This window comes from Caretta caretta, chromosome 2, assembly GCF_965140235.1.
Source record: "Caretta caretta isolate rCarCar2 chromosome 2, rCarCar1.hap1, whole genome shotgun sequence".
Classification (NCBI taxonomy): Eukaryota; Metazoa; Chordata; order Testudines; family Cheloniidae; genus Caretta; species Caretta caretta.
The window spans coordinates 224,014,806-224,030,583 of NC_134207.1; the positions used below are offsets into that span (position 1 = coordinate 224,014,806).

The 15,778-nt window shown below is 38.4% G+C and overlaps 1 protein-coding gene across 6 annotated transcripts in view; it reads right to left on the bottom strand.

The window, feature by feature from the left end:
• The window catches only part of VPS50 (VPS50 subunit of EARP/GARPII complex), a 198,629-nt gene that overhangs the window by 139,563 nt on the left and 43,288 nt on the right, over positions 1 to 15,778 (bottom strand). For all 6 annotated transcript variants that reach the window (XM_048838154.2, XM_048838156.2, XM_048838153.2 and 3 more), the window contains 5 exons: positions 14,066 to 14,136; positions 13,489 to 13,606; positions 13,367 to 13,402; positions 9,894 to 9,976; positions 128 to 170 (listed from right to left, as the gene is read on the bottom strand). In XM_048838154.2, coding sequence (XP_048694111.1) covers positions 128 to 170; positions 9,894 to 9,976; positions 13,367 to 13,402; positions 13,489 to 13,606; positions 14,066 to 14,136 — 351 coding nt within the window. The remainder of the gene's footprint in view (positions 1 to 127; positions 171 to 9,893; positions 9,977 to 13,366; positions 13,403 to 13,488; positions 13,607 to 14,065; positions 14,137 to 15,778) is intronic.

The following is a 15,778-nucleotide window of genomic DNA, read 5'->3' on the forward strand; positions in this document are numbered from 1 at the left end:
TAACATTTTAAAGTAATTCTTATGTACAATAACTGCTAATGCCAAAATATTTGAATTAGGAAGTCACAATAAACTTTGAAATGTAAAAATATTCACATATTATAAAAATCCAAACACTAATTCTTACCTCTATTTGTTCCAAAGTGTCTTGCAGTTTTGAATTCAATTCACTAGTAAGAAAATAAAATCCTGGTATTACATTGTGTTTAAAACCAAACTAATAACTCACAGTAATGTTTCACAGCAGATCGCTGTTCTAAAAAGTGTATGTCTGTGTAACATCATGTCACTATTATAATCCATGCTATCCTTCTAAAACCATTCATCTGCCATTAAATACAGTGCAAAGTTTAGTGCAGTTACACTAGTAACACTATAGTTATGATGGAAGAGACACTCCATTGGCTTAGCCGGTTGGCATCCGTTTGTATTTGCACTTGCAATGAAAAAAACAGTGCAATTATTGTAGCACATTTATATTGCAGTAGTATCCAGAGACTCCAATCAGGATCAGCACTCCATTGTATCAGATACAGAGGACACACACCACCACCACCTCTGCCTTCAGGAGCTTATGAGCTAACAGTGCTGAATCCTGCAATCTGAGCTGCAAAAGTAAACCCCTGCATGTACACAGAGTCCCAATGAAATTAATGGGCACAGAAGTTCCTGAGCACAGATCAAATTGCAGAAGGGTGACCAGATAGCACCTGTGAAAAAACGGGACAGGGATGGGGGGTAATAAGCGCCTATATGGGGGGGAGGGGAGTGACAGGACTGTCCCTATAAAAACAGGACATCTGGTCACCCTAAATTACGGGATCAGGGCCTGAAGATGATGATATATAAAGTTTAGTGGGAAGACAGATGCATTTAGACATGCACACTTTCGATTTGCATAGAACTTTTATTGTAGGTTGAGAAAGTAGAAGTCAACTATTCCCATCTATTCCCTACATCTGACATTTATAACATGCAAATTACTAACTATTTAAAAGCACTAACAATATTTAACAAAATTCATCTTTGGCAGAGACTAAGCATGAAAAATGTAAAGCTAACAGAGTAAAAATTATTTCTGATTAAAAATACCACAGAGGTAAAAATAGTTCCAACAGAAAACAAGATAACTGTTATGTTGAAATACTCAATTAAGGATAGGTTTCAGAATAGTAGCCGTGTTGTATCCGCAAAAAGAAAAGGAGTACTTGTGGCACCTTAGAGACTAACAGATTTGTTTGAGCATAAGGTTTCGTGAGCTACAGCTCACTTCATCGGATACCAATTAAGGATAGGGTATCTTTAGAAAGTGACATATGCAGAGGAATCTCTTTTTACAAGAAAAAAAATAAAATTGTTCTCCACATGAACAATGCTGTTCTCTAACTTGACGGGATTTGTACAGCAATAGGAAGTGTTTCCATTTGAATACAGCGTGCCCTGGAAACAGTTTTAGCTGAGCTGGTGAACAATCTCCTCCTGACTATGGACAATGAACAAACATCCATTCTCATCTCATGAGTGGCCAATGTAGAATAGCTATATTTCTGCCAGGTTCGTAAAAGCTTGCTTAATGGGGTTTCCCCCAAAGGCACCTGTCAGAATAGAGAGAAGAGTCACAAATTTAATTTTTTTAGGCAAGCCAGCCTCCAGTGCAATATTCCATCCAGAAAGCTCTGCAAGCTGCAATCAGCATAGCCAGTAGAACAGAGGGAGACAGATGGACATCTTAGCAGCATCAAGTACTTTGAGTGTCTCTTAAGTAGAAGAGAAAGGGAGTAGAAAATCTTTCAGCATTTCATAATGTATCTACATAAGACCAAAGCACCAAGGTTGCATGGTCTTTGTAAACTGGCATAGTTACTTTTATCCAGAACTCAAAAACCTCTGAGGGCAAAATCCTCAAATGCTGATCCTACAACTTCTAGAGAAATGTGATCAGACATATAAATGCTTTGAACCTATCAAGTGATAATTCCCCAGGGCACTTTCAGCTGCCAGATGCAGAAAGCAGTTGTAAATGATATTCAATAAATGATCTAGCAAAGTACAGTAAATGTACAGAAAGCCAAGAGGAAGTAAAAAAACCTCAAAAGACCTCTTAAGAATCTGTCAAGTTTCCTTCTCAATGATATGCTTGGGAGAAGCCTCAATAGGGAGGGGAGATTAACAAGAACAGTTCTCCATCCATCCAGGTGAATCTTCCTTGGGTACTGATATGCATAGCTCTTTCTTGTCCACTGGAAGTAAGTAATATTGTGAAACATGGACTGAGAGGGTAAATCAGAAAAAATGTCTGCTCTGGTGTTTTGTGTGCTCTTCCGAATGAAGACATGCAGAATAAGCCTTCTTGTTTTCTTTCAAAATTTAGGGAGAGGATGGGGGGTTTCATACCTAACTGAGCTGACCAAACTAAGCCTTTAACAGCCTTTTTAATTTTAGAACAGCCGGTCTTTTGGATTTAAGGCACTGGCCAGTGATAAGAGAACATATTTACTGTTTAGCACTTCTCCTGTACAATAGCTATGCATGATTCTTGGCAATACAGATGAAGTACCTTCCCCAAAGAGGTTACAACCTAAGTTAAGACAAAAAACAAGGAATGGAGAAAGATGAGGGAAAGCACAATAAGAATGTGATTACTTGAGAGACTGAAGTCTTTAAGGGTATCAATTATTTTTCCTTATATTTTATTTCAAATGTTTAAGAGGGTGTAGTTTATAAACTTCATTAAAGTACTGGATTTTGAAAAGAGACTTAGAAAAGGCAGAAGGCATGGGGGTTAGTATCAGGAAAGGGATTTAGCAATTGAGAGTTGTGTGAAGATAGCATGGGAAAAGGACACAAGGGAGGCAACCAGCTTAACAAAGAGGGCACAGAGAAGAGGGATAAAAGGAAAGCATTCAAGCATGTTGCTGTAGCCTGCTTGGGTCACCTGGAGTGCAGCAATACATTCCTCACCACCTGATTCCAGGGATGTAGACAGGTTGGGGTTTACAACTTCACATACCATATCAGAACAACAGCTAAAAAGTATGGCATTCTAGCCAGGAAAGGAAAGCTTGGACTGGACTGTCTTACCACAGGAAGAAAAGGAGTACTTGTGGCACCTTAGAGACTAACAAATTTATCTGAGCATAAGCTTTCGTGAGCTACAGCTCACTTCATCGGATGCATTCAGCTGTAGCTCACGAAAGCTTATGCTCAAATAAATTTGTTAGTCTCTAAGGTGCCACAAGTCCTCCTTTTATTTTTGCGAATACAGACTAACACGGCTGCTACTCTGAAATTTACCACAGGAGGAGCATTTACTAAAGTTTCCTGTGCAGCAAGTCTCTCATTTTTGCTAATTCCAACTTCTCATCTGTTACCAATCCTCCCTCTAAACACACACACACACACCCCCACACCCAGGAGGGAAGGCTTAGCAGCCTTCTACTCTGCTATTTTACTCTGTTTGTCCAGGTGTGACATAAGTGACAACACTTCAAATAAGAGAATGATTTGTTCATTCGGGGGGGGGGGGGAAGAGGGTGGAACATTTACATATTTAGGGTGATAATCTCATCTCGCTCTAGCATCTTTATGCCAAATAAAAGGGCCAGAGCAAGTAAAGAGGCACTCCTAAACCAGCATACTACCGAGGAAGGATTCCCCCACTGCAGACACAATAAAGATGCCATCCAAGGACCCCCTTGCAAGCCAGAGGGCCATGTTAGGGAAACTGCATTAACTTAGGTAGCCATAAAGCTGTATAATTTCCTTTGGGGGCCTCTCCAGATCGAAAAGAAGCCCCGCATAAGGAGGGCACAAAGTGGCTTAAAGCTCTTAGAGGCATAGAATAGCACTTACCATTAGCATATAAATAGTTTTCACACATTGGAAGAAATTTGACTTAAAAACAGCAAAGCTATTAACATTCATAAAAAGGACTCCAATTCATATGCAGTCTGTGCACACATGGAGCAATCACAACAAGGTAAGTAATTTTGTTAATATCAGTTATTTGCACATTAACAGAATATCACACAGTAGTAGGATTCGATGAGTTCACGACAGCTTTCAGATAAATCGTAACACTGCATTAATTTAATCTGACAAATTTGGGTTTTTGTTGCTTTTGTTTTTAAATTAGATGAAAAACATTGTTTTCCAACATTAAGATTTGAAAGGCACAGGTTCCAAGAGGTCTCAAGAGTTGAGCCACCAGAAAACCTGCCCACAACTCTGCTGCGCACGAGCACACACACAGCCCTTCCTTAAATATGTACACTTATTACAGGAAATTCGATCATAGGTGCCCTGTTGTCAGCACCCCCATTCTACCCATCTTTGAAAATGTTGATCTTGATATTAAAGGCTGCTCTTGTGAAACAAAGCTCCAATGGGACAGAATTATAGTTGCTATGTCTCAGCTGTATTTCCTGACTTTCATGCACTTCACTTCTTAACAGTGCTCGTATGTGTGTACAGATACAGTTAAGATCTCTTCACTGAATGAGGAGAAAACCAGGGAAAATGAATTTTTAACAGGGATCTAGTTTCTTATTTCCATACATTATATAAAAAATGAGTTGAAGTGAAATGAGGAAAAAACCTCATTTACGTTTATGATGTGTCGGCAAAAAGGAAGTAGCTCTGTATCAGATTAAGTATTAAGGGCATCGGATACCTAATTTTTTTTTTCTCTTTCGCAGCAACATCACAAATAGAAAATAAAATTTCTATATATGTTTTATATAAAAAGCATGAAACCACAATACTAAAAACTCCATTGAAAAATCATTGGTTTTCCCTGAAGAAAACAAACCATTATCAACCTGACATTATATTTATGAATTACAACATCAATTTATTAAAAAGTATTTTATGCATATTTTACAATGCCATTTCTGACTCAACCATGTGTTAATATTATTTATTTTACCAGAAATGCATGAGACAACTTTGAGGAAAATTAGCTGAAATGTTTACCTTGGAAGAAATATAGGATACAGCAGGATAGTTAAGGCAGGGATTGTTTAAACTTTTCACAACTGAAAGTTAAACTGCCAGCTTGACCATAGACTACAAGTAATTTGCTTAAAAACAACAGACTACAGCCTTTCGTATTATTAATACAGTGTATGGCCAGCAGAAAGTACTGATCTGAAATTCAAGTTGGACTATGACATGGGCAGGAGTGCCTCAATTTCCCAGGGGCAATACTTTTAATACTTTTAAAAGAGAGAGGCTGTACTGTTGATTTCAGTGAGTTGTATTTCAACAAAAATATTTCAACAAATTTTTTTCTGTCCAAAAAAGTGTCATTTTTGTCTAAACCGAAGTGTTGAACGGAAATGTATCAATTACCATGAAAATTTAGTCTGGTAGGTTTTCTCAGGTCCAGGATGGAATTTCTCATCAAAATGAATGTGAGGAAGAAACCTACCCCAGAATAGCTAATAGCCTTGTGGTTAGGGCACTCACTGGGGATGTGGAAGAATCATGTTCAAATCCCTGCACTGAATCAGGCAGGGCAGGGACTGAAACACGGGTCTCCCACCTCCCAAGCTTTTTGGAAATGAAGTTTAAAAGGTCTCATTTTCATTCTGCATTGGAACAAAAACAAGTCTTTAAAGCTCCACATTTTTCACAAAATGGAATTATTTTCTGGACAGCCCTAGTATTCATTCCATGGCCTTTTTTTTACCACCACTGTTTTAAGATGCAACAGAAGCTTGAGCCTTAATCCTGAAAACAGGCACATATGCACTTTATTCACTGGAATAAAATTATTCATGTGCGTAAATGTTTGCAGGATCAGGACAAAGATTTTTTTGTTGTTCTTGTTTTACATTCAACAGATAATTCTTTTTGCTGTTATAGCTCTTAGAACAGAACAAGAAGTTTTATGTATATGGGATTAAACTAAACCAAATTAAAAACAATACAAGCTGGGGTTTTGTTAGGTTTTGTTTTTTAAGTTTTCCATCCTGAAGTTAAAAAACCAAGAACAATGAATTACACACACACACACAAACATGGCAGATTTAGACTAAAAGAGAGGTACAATTGAAAGCTTTTGCCACAACATTAGAAAAAATACACATCTAACAACCTCCGGGTTTCTCTTTCTACTTCTTTCCTCCATCTCTTTCCACATATACCAGTGGAATTACATGTGAATATTGTTGAATCCATTTTTCTTATAGCTTTATCCAAAAATCTGAGATTAATATATGTTTGCTCCATTTGGCAGCTATTATTAATAGGCAAGTACTGTAATGTTTCTTTTAGAACACTATACATGACAGACCAAGAAATAAGAGTTATTGCAAAAGCTGCTTTAATCAAGAATTTTAGAGAATTTGTAGAAACATAGCGTCTATTTAAAAATCAATGTACTTTCTAAACCAAATGTTGTACAATTATAAAATTATTTCTTGGTCAGAATGCAGGTTTAAACTACTGTAAATGGTGGATTCTCTGTAACATGAAGTCTTTAAAACATGATTTGAGTATTTCACTAACTCAGAGGTTATGAGTCTATTACAGGAGTGGGTGGGTGAGATTCTGTAGCCTGCAATGTGCAGGAGGTCAGACTAGATGATCATGATGGGCCCTTCTGACCTTAAAGTCTATGAGTCTATGACACTGGATGAATTTTATAAGAAGCTATTAACCATAATTTAGAAACATTAATTCATGACATTCATTTTATCCACGCAATTACTCAAAACATGTTATAAGGGTTTTTTAATCAACATCCATATAAATAATAAGGGGTTTGTCAATCAATAGCCATATAAATCTTAATGAGTGTGTAATGGGGTGGACTAGGCCCAAAGGCCCCCTGCTGGAGACCTCAGGATTCTGCCACACCAATCTCAGGAAAGGAGCAGTGGAGAGGTCCTCCAAGCGGCCTAGAGTGGCTGCAAGGAAGCAGAGGGGCTGCTGGAAATCAATGAAGGGCCTGGAGGGCCATCTAAAAGGACCTGCAGAACAGAGCAGCAGTTAGTTACTGCTTGGAACTGGAGAAGAAAGGACTGCATGCCTGGCTGACTGAGGGAACTGCAGCATAATGGATAGCTCAGTGTGGGCAGGGACTGGGGGCTGAATAAGTAGTTTAGAAGTAAATATGTTCTAAGAATAGAAGGAAGATTATTCAATCTGTGCAGGCCAAAATTCAAAAGCGGTTTTACCAGATACGAACTGTACATTAATCTTTTCTACCATTAAACCTTTGTTACCAAGCTAATCCAACACAAAAATTCTCTTTCTTTAAAGAAACTTTATCCTTAGAACATATAAGGAGAACCTTTTAAGAATGATAGCAACAGCATAATTTTCTCAGTATAGTATCAGATTTATAATGATAAGACTTCTGCAGCTGAACTTTGTCACCCATTATCTATAAAGTGACAGTTAATATCAATTTAAATTACAGCACTTTTGCTTTACATACTTAAGATAAACTTTGCAGCAATGACAAAAGCTTCTAGAAAATAGAAAAGGGGAAAAGTGATTCAGTGCTAAATGGTTTCTCACCAGCAACTTTCAAATCATTTGTATGCCAAGTGAATTTTAAACAAGAAAACACTGTCTAATTAACCTAACTCTCACAATATTAACAAAGGAAGCATGTCAAATGAACAAATATTTTAGCAGTTTAATAAACCGTCTTCGTAAATATTTATAAGAAATCTCCCAATTTTTCCCCACTTAAAAAAAGATTAGGTGGTTTGTAATACAAATCAGATTAATATTTTCCACACTCCCTTTTGAAACAACAAAAGATATAGACAGTTTGGTGAATAACAAACATCACTACTATGCAGGACACTGGGTAAAGGGAGAAAGTAACCTCTCAACTAATGGAAGATCAATATCAGGCAAAGTATTTCATTATTGAGGTGCTACGTTTTTTGCAGGATGGGTGCTGAACACAGTTTTCAAGATGTTTGAATACTGAAGCAGTCCTGGCAACTGTTCACAAATATCTTTCCCAATGAAAGGTGACACTGTGCTCATTACTATATAGAGGAGGCTTCTGTGGTAAAGATTGGCCCATGTTGCCCTCACCTCCACCATGAATGAGAAGGTAGAAATGAAGTTAGCTTATACTCAAGAGTCAGAGAAGGAAGATGAGCACTACAAATCCAAGTGGAGGCACAAATGATCATGGATAAGGAACTTAGACTATTGTACATGGAATTTCTAATGGCTGCTTTCTGAAGTACTTCCAACTGATTTAGGCAAGAGCTTATGAAATTTTCTCTTTAAATATATATTATATTCATTTTATAAAATCTAGACAGACCTGTCCAGTCGTTTCTAAACCCTGAAGCTGCAAACACACACAGCAATGAATTACCAAATTAAAATCTGTAATGTTACATACTTTGGCTTCTTTGCACATTCAGGACCAGAAGCTACAGCCATTCTAAATGCAGAACTCCAACTGAAGTCAAGAATTACTCATAATTACTTCAGTACTGCAATAATCCCCATATATGAGCAGGGGGAGGGGAGGGGAGGGGAGGAATGTAGGAGAGGAAAGAAGCCAGAGCATTTATTTTAAGAAATCCTGGCCTGACTGAAGTCCATGGCAAAACTCCCTCTGATAATGGTGCCAGAATTTCACTCATAGTTTCTAATTCAAAATTTTTTTTACCACTTTTTCAGAAATGCTGTAGCACAAAAACTTCAGTCATTCAGTGTCCTATGTTCCCCAAAGGAACATGAGCATGAGGCACACTACAGTGTGTTGTAGTGAACAGGGCACTGGGGTAGGACTCAGGAGTCTCTGGCACTGCACTGCTATGTGACTTTGGCCAAGACACTTCACCTCTCTGTGCCTGTTTCCTCTCCAGTCCTTCATCTGTTTCGTCTATTAAGATTGTAGACTCTTTGTGGTAGGAACCAGCCTCTTACTATGTGTTTGTACAGAGTCTCAGTCTCAGCTGGGGTCTTCAGGTCCTAACATCTACAAATCACAATAGCTGGATAAAATGCTGACAGACCAATCAATGTGCAGCTCATGAAAGGTTAGAATCCCTTGGCATTTTCATTACTTGAAAAATATCACTGCTGATAGTTTAAAAAGTGTAATTAACTGAATCATAAAATTGTCTTTGTATTACTTGCCCTTTCTAACCAGATACTGAAGGACCAGTGCTGCAATTTAATTGACACCAATTAGCCAACATTAGCAAATATAGGGACACAGGACTGAAAGGAATCTCCTGAGTCATCAAGTCCAGTCCTACCGCAGGCGACCCTGCCATATAATCCAGTTAACAAATCTATCAAGATACATCTTAAAACTAGTTAGGTTGTTTGCTCCCAATACTCCTATTGGCAGGATGTTTCAGACTTCTCACCTCTGATGGTTAGGAACCCTCTACTAATATCCAGCCTAAATATATTCATGGCCAGTTTATACCCATTTGTTCTTGTGCCAACACTCTCTTACAACTGAAATAGCTCTTCTCCTTACCTGGTGTTCACCCCCTTGATGTATTTAGAGAGCTTAATCATATTCCCATATCAGCCTTCATTTTGCTAGGCTAAACTAGCCCAGCTCTTTTAGTCCCTTCTCGTAAGACAGGCCTTTCATTGGCCTGATTATCCTCGTAGCCCTTCTCCATACCTGTTCTAGTTTGAATTCATCTTTTTTGAACATGGATAACCAAAATTGCACAGAGTATTCCAGATGAGGTCTTGACAGTGCCTTGTACAATGGCATTAATACTTCCCTATTTCTACTGGAAATTCTCACCTACTATATCCTAGGATCACCTTTGCTTTTTCACAGCCTGTCACATCACTTTGGTGACATTTTATATTCCCCAAAACACTGCATACAAGCTGAAAGCTGGAACCTCCTTAGTAACAAAGCATAACCTTACCTTATACAACTGTAGTGTTTGAAAGTACTGGCTGCTTTCTGACATTCCAAGCACAATTGAATAGCTCCTGGATAGTCCTCCTCCTTAGGAAAAAATGCAATATAGATCGCTAATGTAACTTTTGAAGCAAATACTGCAACATACATTTTTAGACTAAAATTAAATGGAACCATATGGGGGAAAAAAATGCTAAAGAGATCTGTGGTAAGTATGCTACCTGTGAGAAGAGGAATGTTTTCTTAATATATTACACCAGAGTCTGCTTTTTTCCCTCTAATGATTACACCAATTATATATCATGAGCATCACAGAATTTAAATGCAAAGCCACTGATTATGAATGAAAAATGCAAAAGGACAACGTATAAACCATTTGTTATCAGATACTATTTCAGAATACCGATTTGCAGCTACATTCTTCTGCAGGCTCAAATTTAGCTACAAAAAATGTACGTTCGACTATTCATAACCACTATAACAGAAGGACAGGACACTTATAAGATCAGTATCCCAATCATCTTTTAAAAACTGCTATACTTAGATGAAGTAAGCTATTCAGTGCCATAGAGTAAAAATATATATATAAGCAGTACTTTGACTGGAACCCTTAAAACACTACGGAATAAATTCAGAGGTGAGTCTAGAAGAAGTCTAAATTTATGCAATCTATTATACTTTCCAGTCGTTGATCAGCTTAGACCAATTTACAGTGCTCTATATGTCACCTCTAAATTTGGCCCACTAAGCCTGATGGAACTCTAAAGTCATGCAATTCACATGCAAAATGGCCAGAATAGAAGGATGTAGCAACAAAAGCAAGTAAAAGTAGGTCCCAAACTTAAAAATAAAAGTAAATACTCCTCACATCTATTACAACAATTTAGACTCCATTATTCCCACTTACTTGAGCCAGATATTCAAATGTTGTAAATTCATTGACTTAAATATACAATTGACCAGCTGTGAATCTGGCCCACTTATGTTTAAATTACGCCATTTTACTCATGAATTTGGCCTTATGGGTCAGATTCAGAACTCTCCATGTAGGCACAATTCCAAAGCTTATAACGTGTCTGAATATACTTCTATATTTTCATGTTTCCTACACAGAGCCCTCAGATTTATTTTAAACCCTCAAAATTCAGAAGCTGCAAACTCTTTTTTCAAAATATAAACATGCAAATTCAGTAGACTGACACCCACTTCACTTATTTGTTTTTGCAAACGTTATACATTAAACACCATACATGAAAACATGCATGAGGAGATGCAAAACAAGAAAAACCACAAAGTATACGGTTCAAAGACACTGGTGCAATGAAAAGGGGACAATCTAAGGGGAAAAGAACAGAATTGTCAAAAGCAATGGAACATTCCATCTCACAAATAAAATAATTCTGCCAAGTCATATGTGCACGTTAGATCATACCATAGGTCAGACAAATCTAAGTTATATAATCAGTTCTTGCAATGCCACAAGGCACAATCTCCAAGTTTGGGAGCAATACAGCATAGTCTTTCACAAGGCTGACCTCTTTTAGTAATGCTTATGAAACATCTTTTGCTCAAAAAACTCTCCTTGAGCACCAGAGATGGTAACCTGATTCTATCACAGTTATACTTGCTGGGCACATATCCTTGCATCCAGAGTAAAGAAAATCCAAGTAATTTGTTCTCACGGTATGCCAGGGTAATGAGTGCAAGACTTCGTATTTTGATAAATGAATTCCTTTCAAAGTTTCAGTGTCTGTACTAACGTTTACTGACATTTGTTGGGGACAGAAATTCCTTTCTTGGAATAAGAGGATTTAAAAAGTGCTCAGTGACTTTTCAGCAGGCCCATGCAGGAATTTCAGATAGCTGATTCTTTACATTCCACACCTACTGTGAAGGTTTACTGAATAAAAATAAGGGGTTAATTCAAGCAGGAGCCAATGCAGGTATATGGAAAAGTGGACCATTGCTTCAGATACCCCAGTTAACCAATACTTAAAGGTAAACTGCCATTAGCTCTGAAGTTTTACCTCCACCCATATTGAGTTCAACAGCTTGTAAAAACTGGAGGGATAATCCAAGTGGGAAAAATTGAAAGAAAGAACTTTGCGGTGGATATAACAAATGGACCCTGAAGGTGAAGGGAGCGAAGGCAAAGACTGAAGGAGGCAAACTAAAGCCCAGTCCCCAGAGGCTGGTGTGTTTGCTTTGTTCCCACTGTTGAGATTAAATGATGTTTTGATTTAGGAAGGCTGTGTTGGGTCACTGTATTCACCACCAGTCAGATCTCTAAAAGCAAAGATTTGCAGGTGCCAAACCCAGCCAGACCTGCTGAGCAATCATGGTTGTTACACAGAGTGCTCTACTCTGGGGACCCACTATGAGAGTCAGAGAACTGTAGAATTCCACACCGAGACAGGTGAAGGTGCAGGGCCTGTCACCTCACAGGGGGCACTCAGAAAAACCTGAGAGGGGACAAAGGCGCAGCTGGCCCGGCACTGCAGCACTTGCCTCTCTGCAACTGTCTCCTATTGCAATCCTCTTACCCACTCCATTCTACAAATGACACCCTCTTTTCATTTTCCACTCATCTAAACAATCCTCCATGCTCTGAATGGAAGGCCCTCCCCAGCTCTGTTCACCAAGCCAGAACCTCTCCTCATTCAAATCCCTCCTGAAAGCCCAATTTCTCCATGTTGCAAGTTAAACGATATAAAAAAAAAGTAGAAGTATAAGTAGCAAGTTAAACGATATAAAAAAAATTAATAGAACTCTCAAAACGTGCATACATCCTGGAATCTTGAGCTTCCTCACACTCTGCTATCTGCCCCCACCCACTGTGGGAGCAGATCTTACAGCAGCAAGGCTGTCCTACTATTCAGGGGAAGGGGGTAAAAAACACAGCTGAATGTCACATACTCAATCTATTCCTATCCATTGTGTTCTGACAGACGCTTCTGTAGCGAGCCTGTACAGTACATAATCTTGGGTAGTTACATGCTGATATATTTTCCTTTGCCTGTACTAGAAATATCTGCTAACATGCAACCAGATAAACCTCACCCTCTGTTTGTCCTCCCAGTAAAAGCACATCCTGCTTTAAAACACTGGTGTCAGAAAGGATAGACACACATAAACAAGACAGACCTAACAGAACCCTTATTGTACTAATTAGAGCCTCAACCCGTCAGATCCACATGTTTACAAGGCTCTGCCCATGTGGATCCAGTGGCAGAACTGGAGCCTTGAACAGAATAGCAGGCATCTTCCAGTAGATTAGCAGTTGGTGCCCCATACACAGTATTTCTGACATTAAAAAGCAAAATTTCTGGTAAATCATTTTATTTGCCCTTTTATTTTTTCTTTCTTTTTTTTTAAACTGTCCTCTGTGTTAGGAAATAAGAGTGGAAGAAATAAAAAGGATGGAAACAAATGTATTCCCATCTACAATAACCATAAAATAGTTTGAAGTGAACTTACCTCCAACATTTCACTTAAACGTACATCAGTTCTTTGCTAAAAATTGACAGAAAATAAAGAGACATAAGAAAACTACATAATTAAGAAAAATATATTTTACCATTAAAAAAATCTGCACATACCAGTGTTTTTATTGTTCTCAGAGACTTCAGCAGTCCAATCAGCAACTGTCGTTTTCTTTGATTTGCAAGAAGTCCCAAACTAGCTTGAGTAAAACCTTCCTTTGCAATATTCAGGTGCCTGTAGCAGTTAACAATGCACAGAATAGTCTTAGCGAATATGCAAAATAAAGAATTTTACAGCAAATAGTCTAACAGGTAGGTTTCAATGCACATTAGAAACACTGAATGGCCACCACTGCTAGTGAAATTCAGCAATTACAGTAACACCAAAGAGAAATTAGAAAGGTGCACGTATCCTTTATCTGGAGTTTGTTTTTAGGTCAATGGTCCATTCCAATAGGAGGCAGAACTTTCAGTTCACACTTTGGACTTAAGTACAGGAAGTGACTAGTAATTTTGTGTTAGTACCTACATCAAAAATAGGATATAGTTCTAATAAAAGTAATCATTAGTTCATATTAAAGCAAATGAAGGGGTTTCTTTTTGGGAGGGGGGAGAGTAATTTTGTTTTTAAACCATTTTATTCCCTTTCAATCTCTGAACAGCAGACAAGTGTGTCACTCAGTATGTACCATACCTTCTTCCATTTGTGCAAATGACTGCAGCTAACTGAAGACCAGTTTGTAAAGATGTAACTCGTTCAAGTTCCTACAGAGAAGCAATATTTCAATTTACTCGTCCAAGAATTATGCATTTTGTGTAAAACAAATCAGATGCTCTCACCAATCTCAAAGTAATTTACATAAACCTATAATCTACTCCCAAACTAAAATACATTTCAATCACCTAATCAGTAAAGGCCAAATCACTGATGGCATAATGTGATGTTAGCATTTCCATAAAGGGAAATAAGACAATTTAGAGGTTCTGCAGAAACACTTTTACAGTCGCCCACAAAAAAACAAGCATCTTCAGAACAGATTTGGAATCCATTTTTACTGAAGTTGGAAACAACATAAAAATACTTTTGCTTTACTTATATATTGCAACATTAGCACAAGAATATTCTTATTGCCATTAATGAAATTCAGCCTAATGGAATGATAAAAGCTTCAGGCACACGCACAAAGTTTAATTTGCATTAATAAACCAGATATTGGCAAAGCAGGCAAATATGCTGTACAAAACATTTTGTTTCACAATATTTGGGTATTCACGAGCAATTCAGTACATATCACTTTGCAATGACCCTTAATTGTAGCCTGTTGAATTTAGACTGTGACCTCTTCAGGGCAAGGAATGCAGCTTTAAATTATTTTTTTAAATTCCTAAGATATTTTTGGGCTCTTAAAAAATAATCACCAGGGATTTAAACAGCTATTAGTTTCTCATTATTTGGCAATACGTCATAGAAAGGTTTGCACACACCCTATATACAAGAAAAACTGAACATTTTAAAAATGTATGTTGCACTTGTGACAGGGTGTGCACTAGACAAGGATTAATGTCACGTTATGGGCAGAGGAAGTCCCGCCCCCGCCAGACCATGCTCGGCATGCTCCAACTGCTGTTCCAGTATAAAAGGGAGAAGACTAGTTCAGTCTAAGCTGAACACCAAGGAGGAAGGACACTTGGTGGAGGCTCCAAACCAGGAGCCGCTACAGCCACTGACTGCAGGAGACAGGGATCCCAAGAACCAGATAGGAGACCTGTTGCCTACAGCCAACCAACTGGAGTCGGAGTCCCAGGGAGCTGCCTGTGCCAAGGAGCAGAGACCCAGTCAACATATGGACCACAGCTTCAGGAGACAGAGTAGCAAGTGGCCCCAGGTGGGGAGCAAGTTGTAACCCAACTGGAGCAAAGTCAGCATGTTGCAGTAGTATCCCCGCTGACTAGGTGGCAGGGAGGGCCCAGTATCCCAGCCATCATTTTCCCCCACCCCAGGTGGTGGCCCCTGACTCTGGCCATTAGGCCACAGAGTCCTGAATCCAAGGGCAGCCATACTGACTCTGGCCATTGAGCCACACAGTCTTGAGTCCAAGGACAGTCTGGTAAACTGTAACCATGGTGACACCACACCCATGATTTACCCTAAAGAGAGACAGGGTGTGCATACACCACGACAGCACTGTATTTCAAAATGTGTCAGGTACTTTCCAAACATAGAGAAGGGCATGGCCTCTACTTTAAAATTCTACAATACAAAATCTGATTTAATTTTAAAATCTGACCTGATCTAACTTACCAGTTAAATCCAGTTTAAAACCTAGGTCATTCTAACACCATCTTCTGCTCAAAATAATCAAAGATATACTATGGAAGTGAGATATTATTGCATTCACACAAAAAG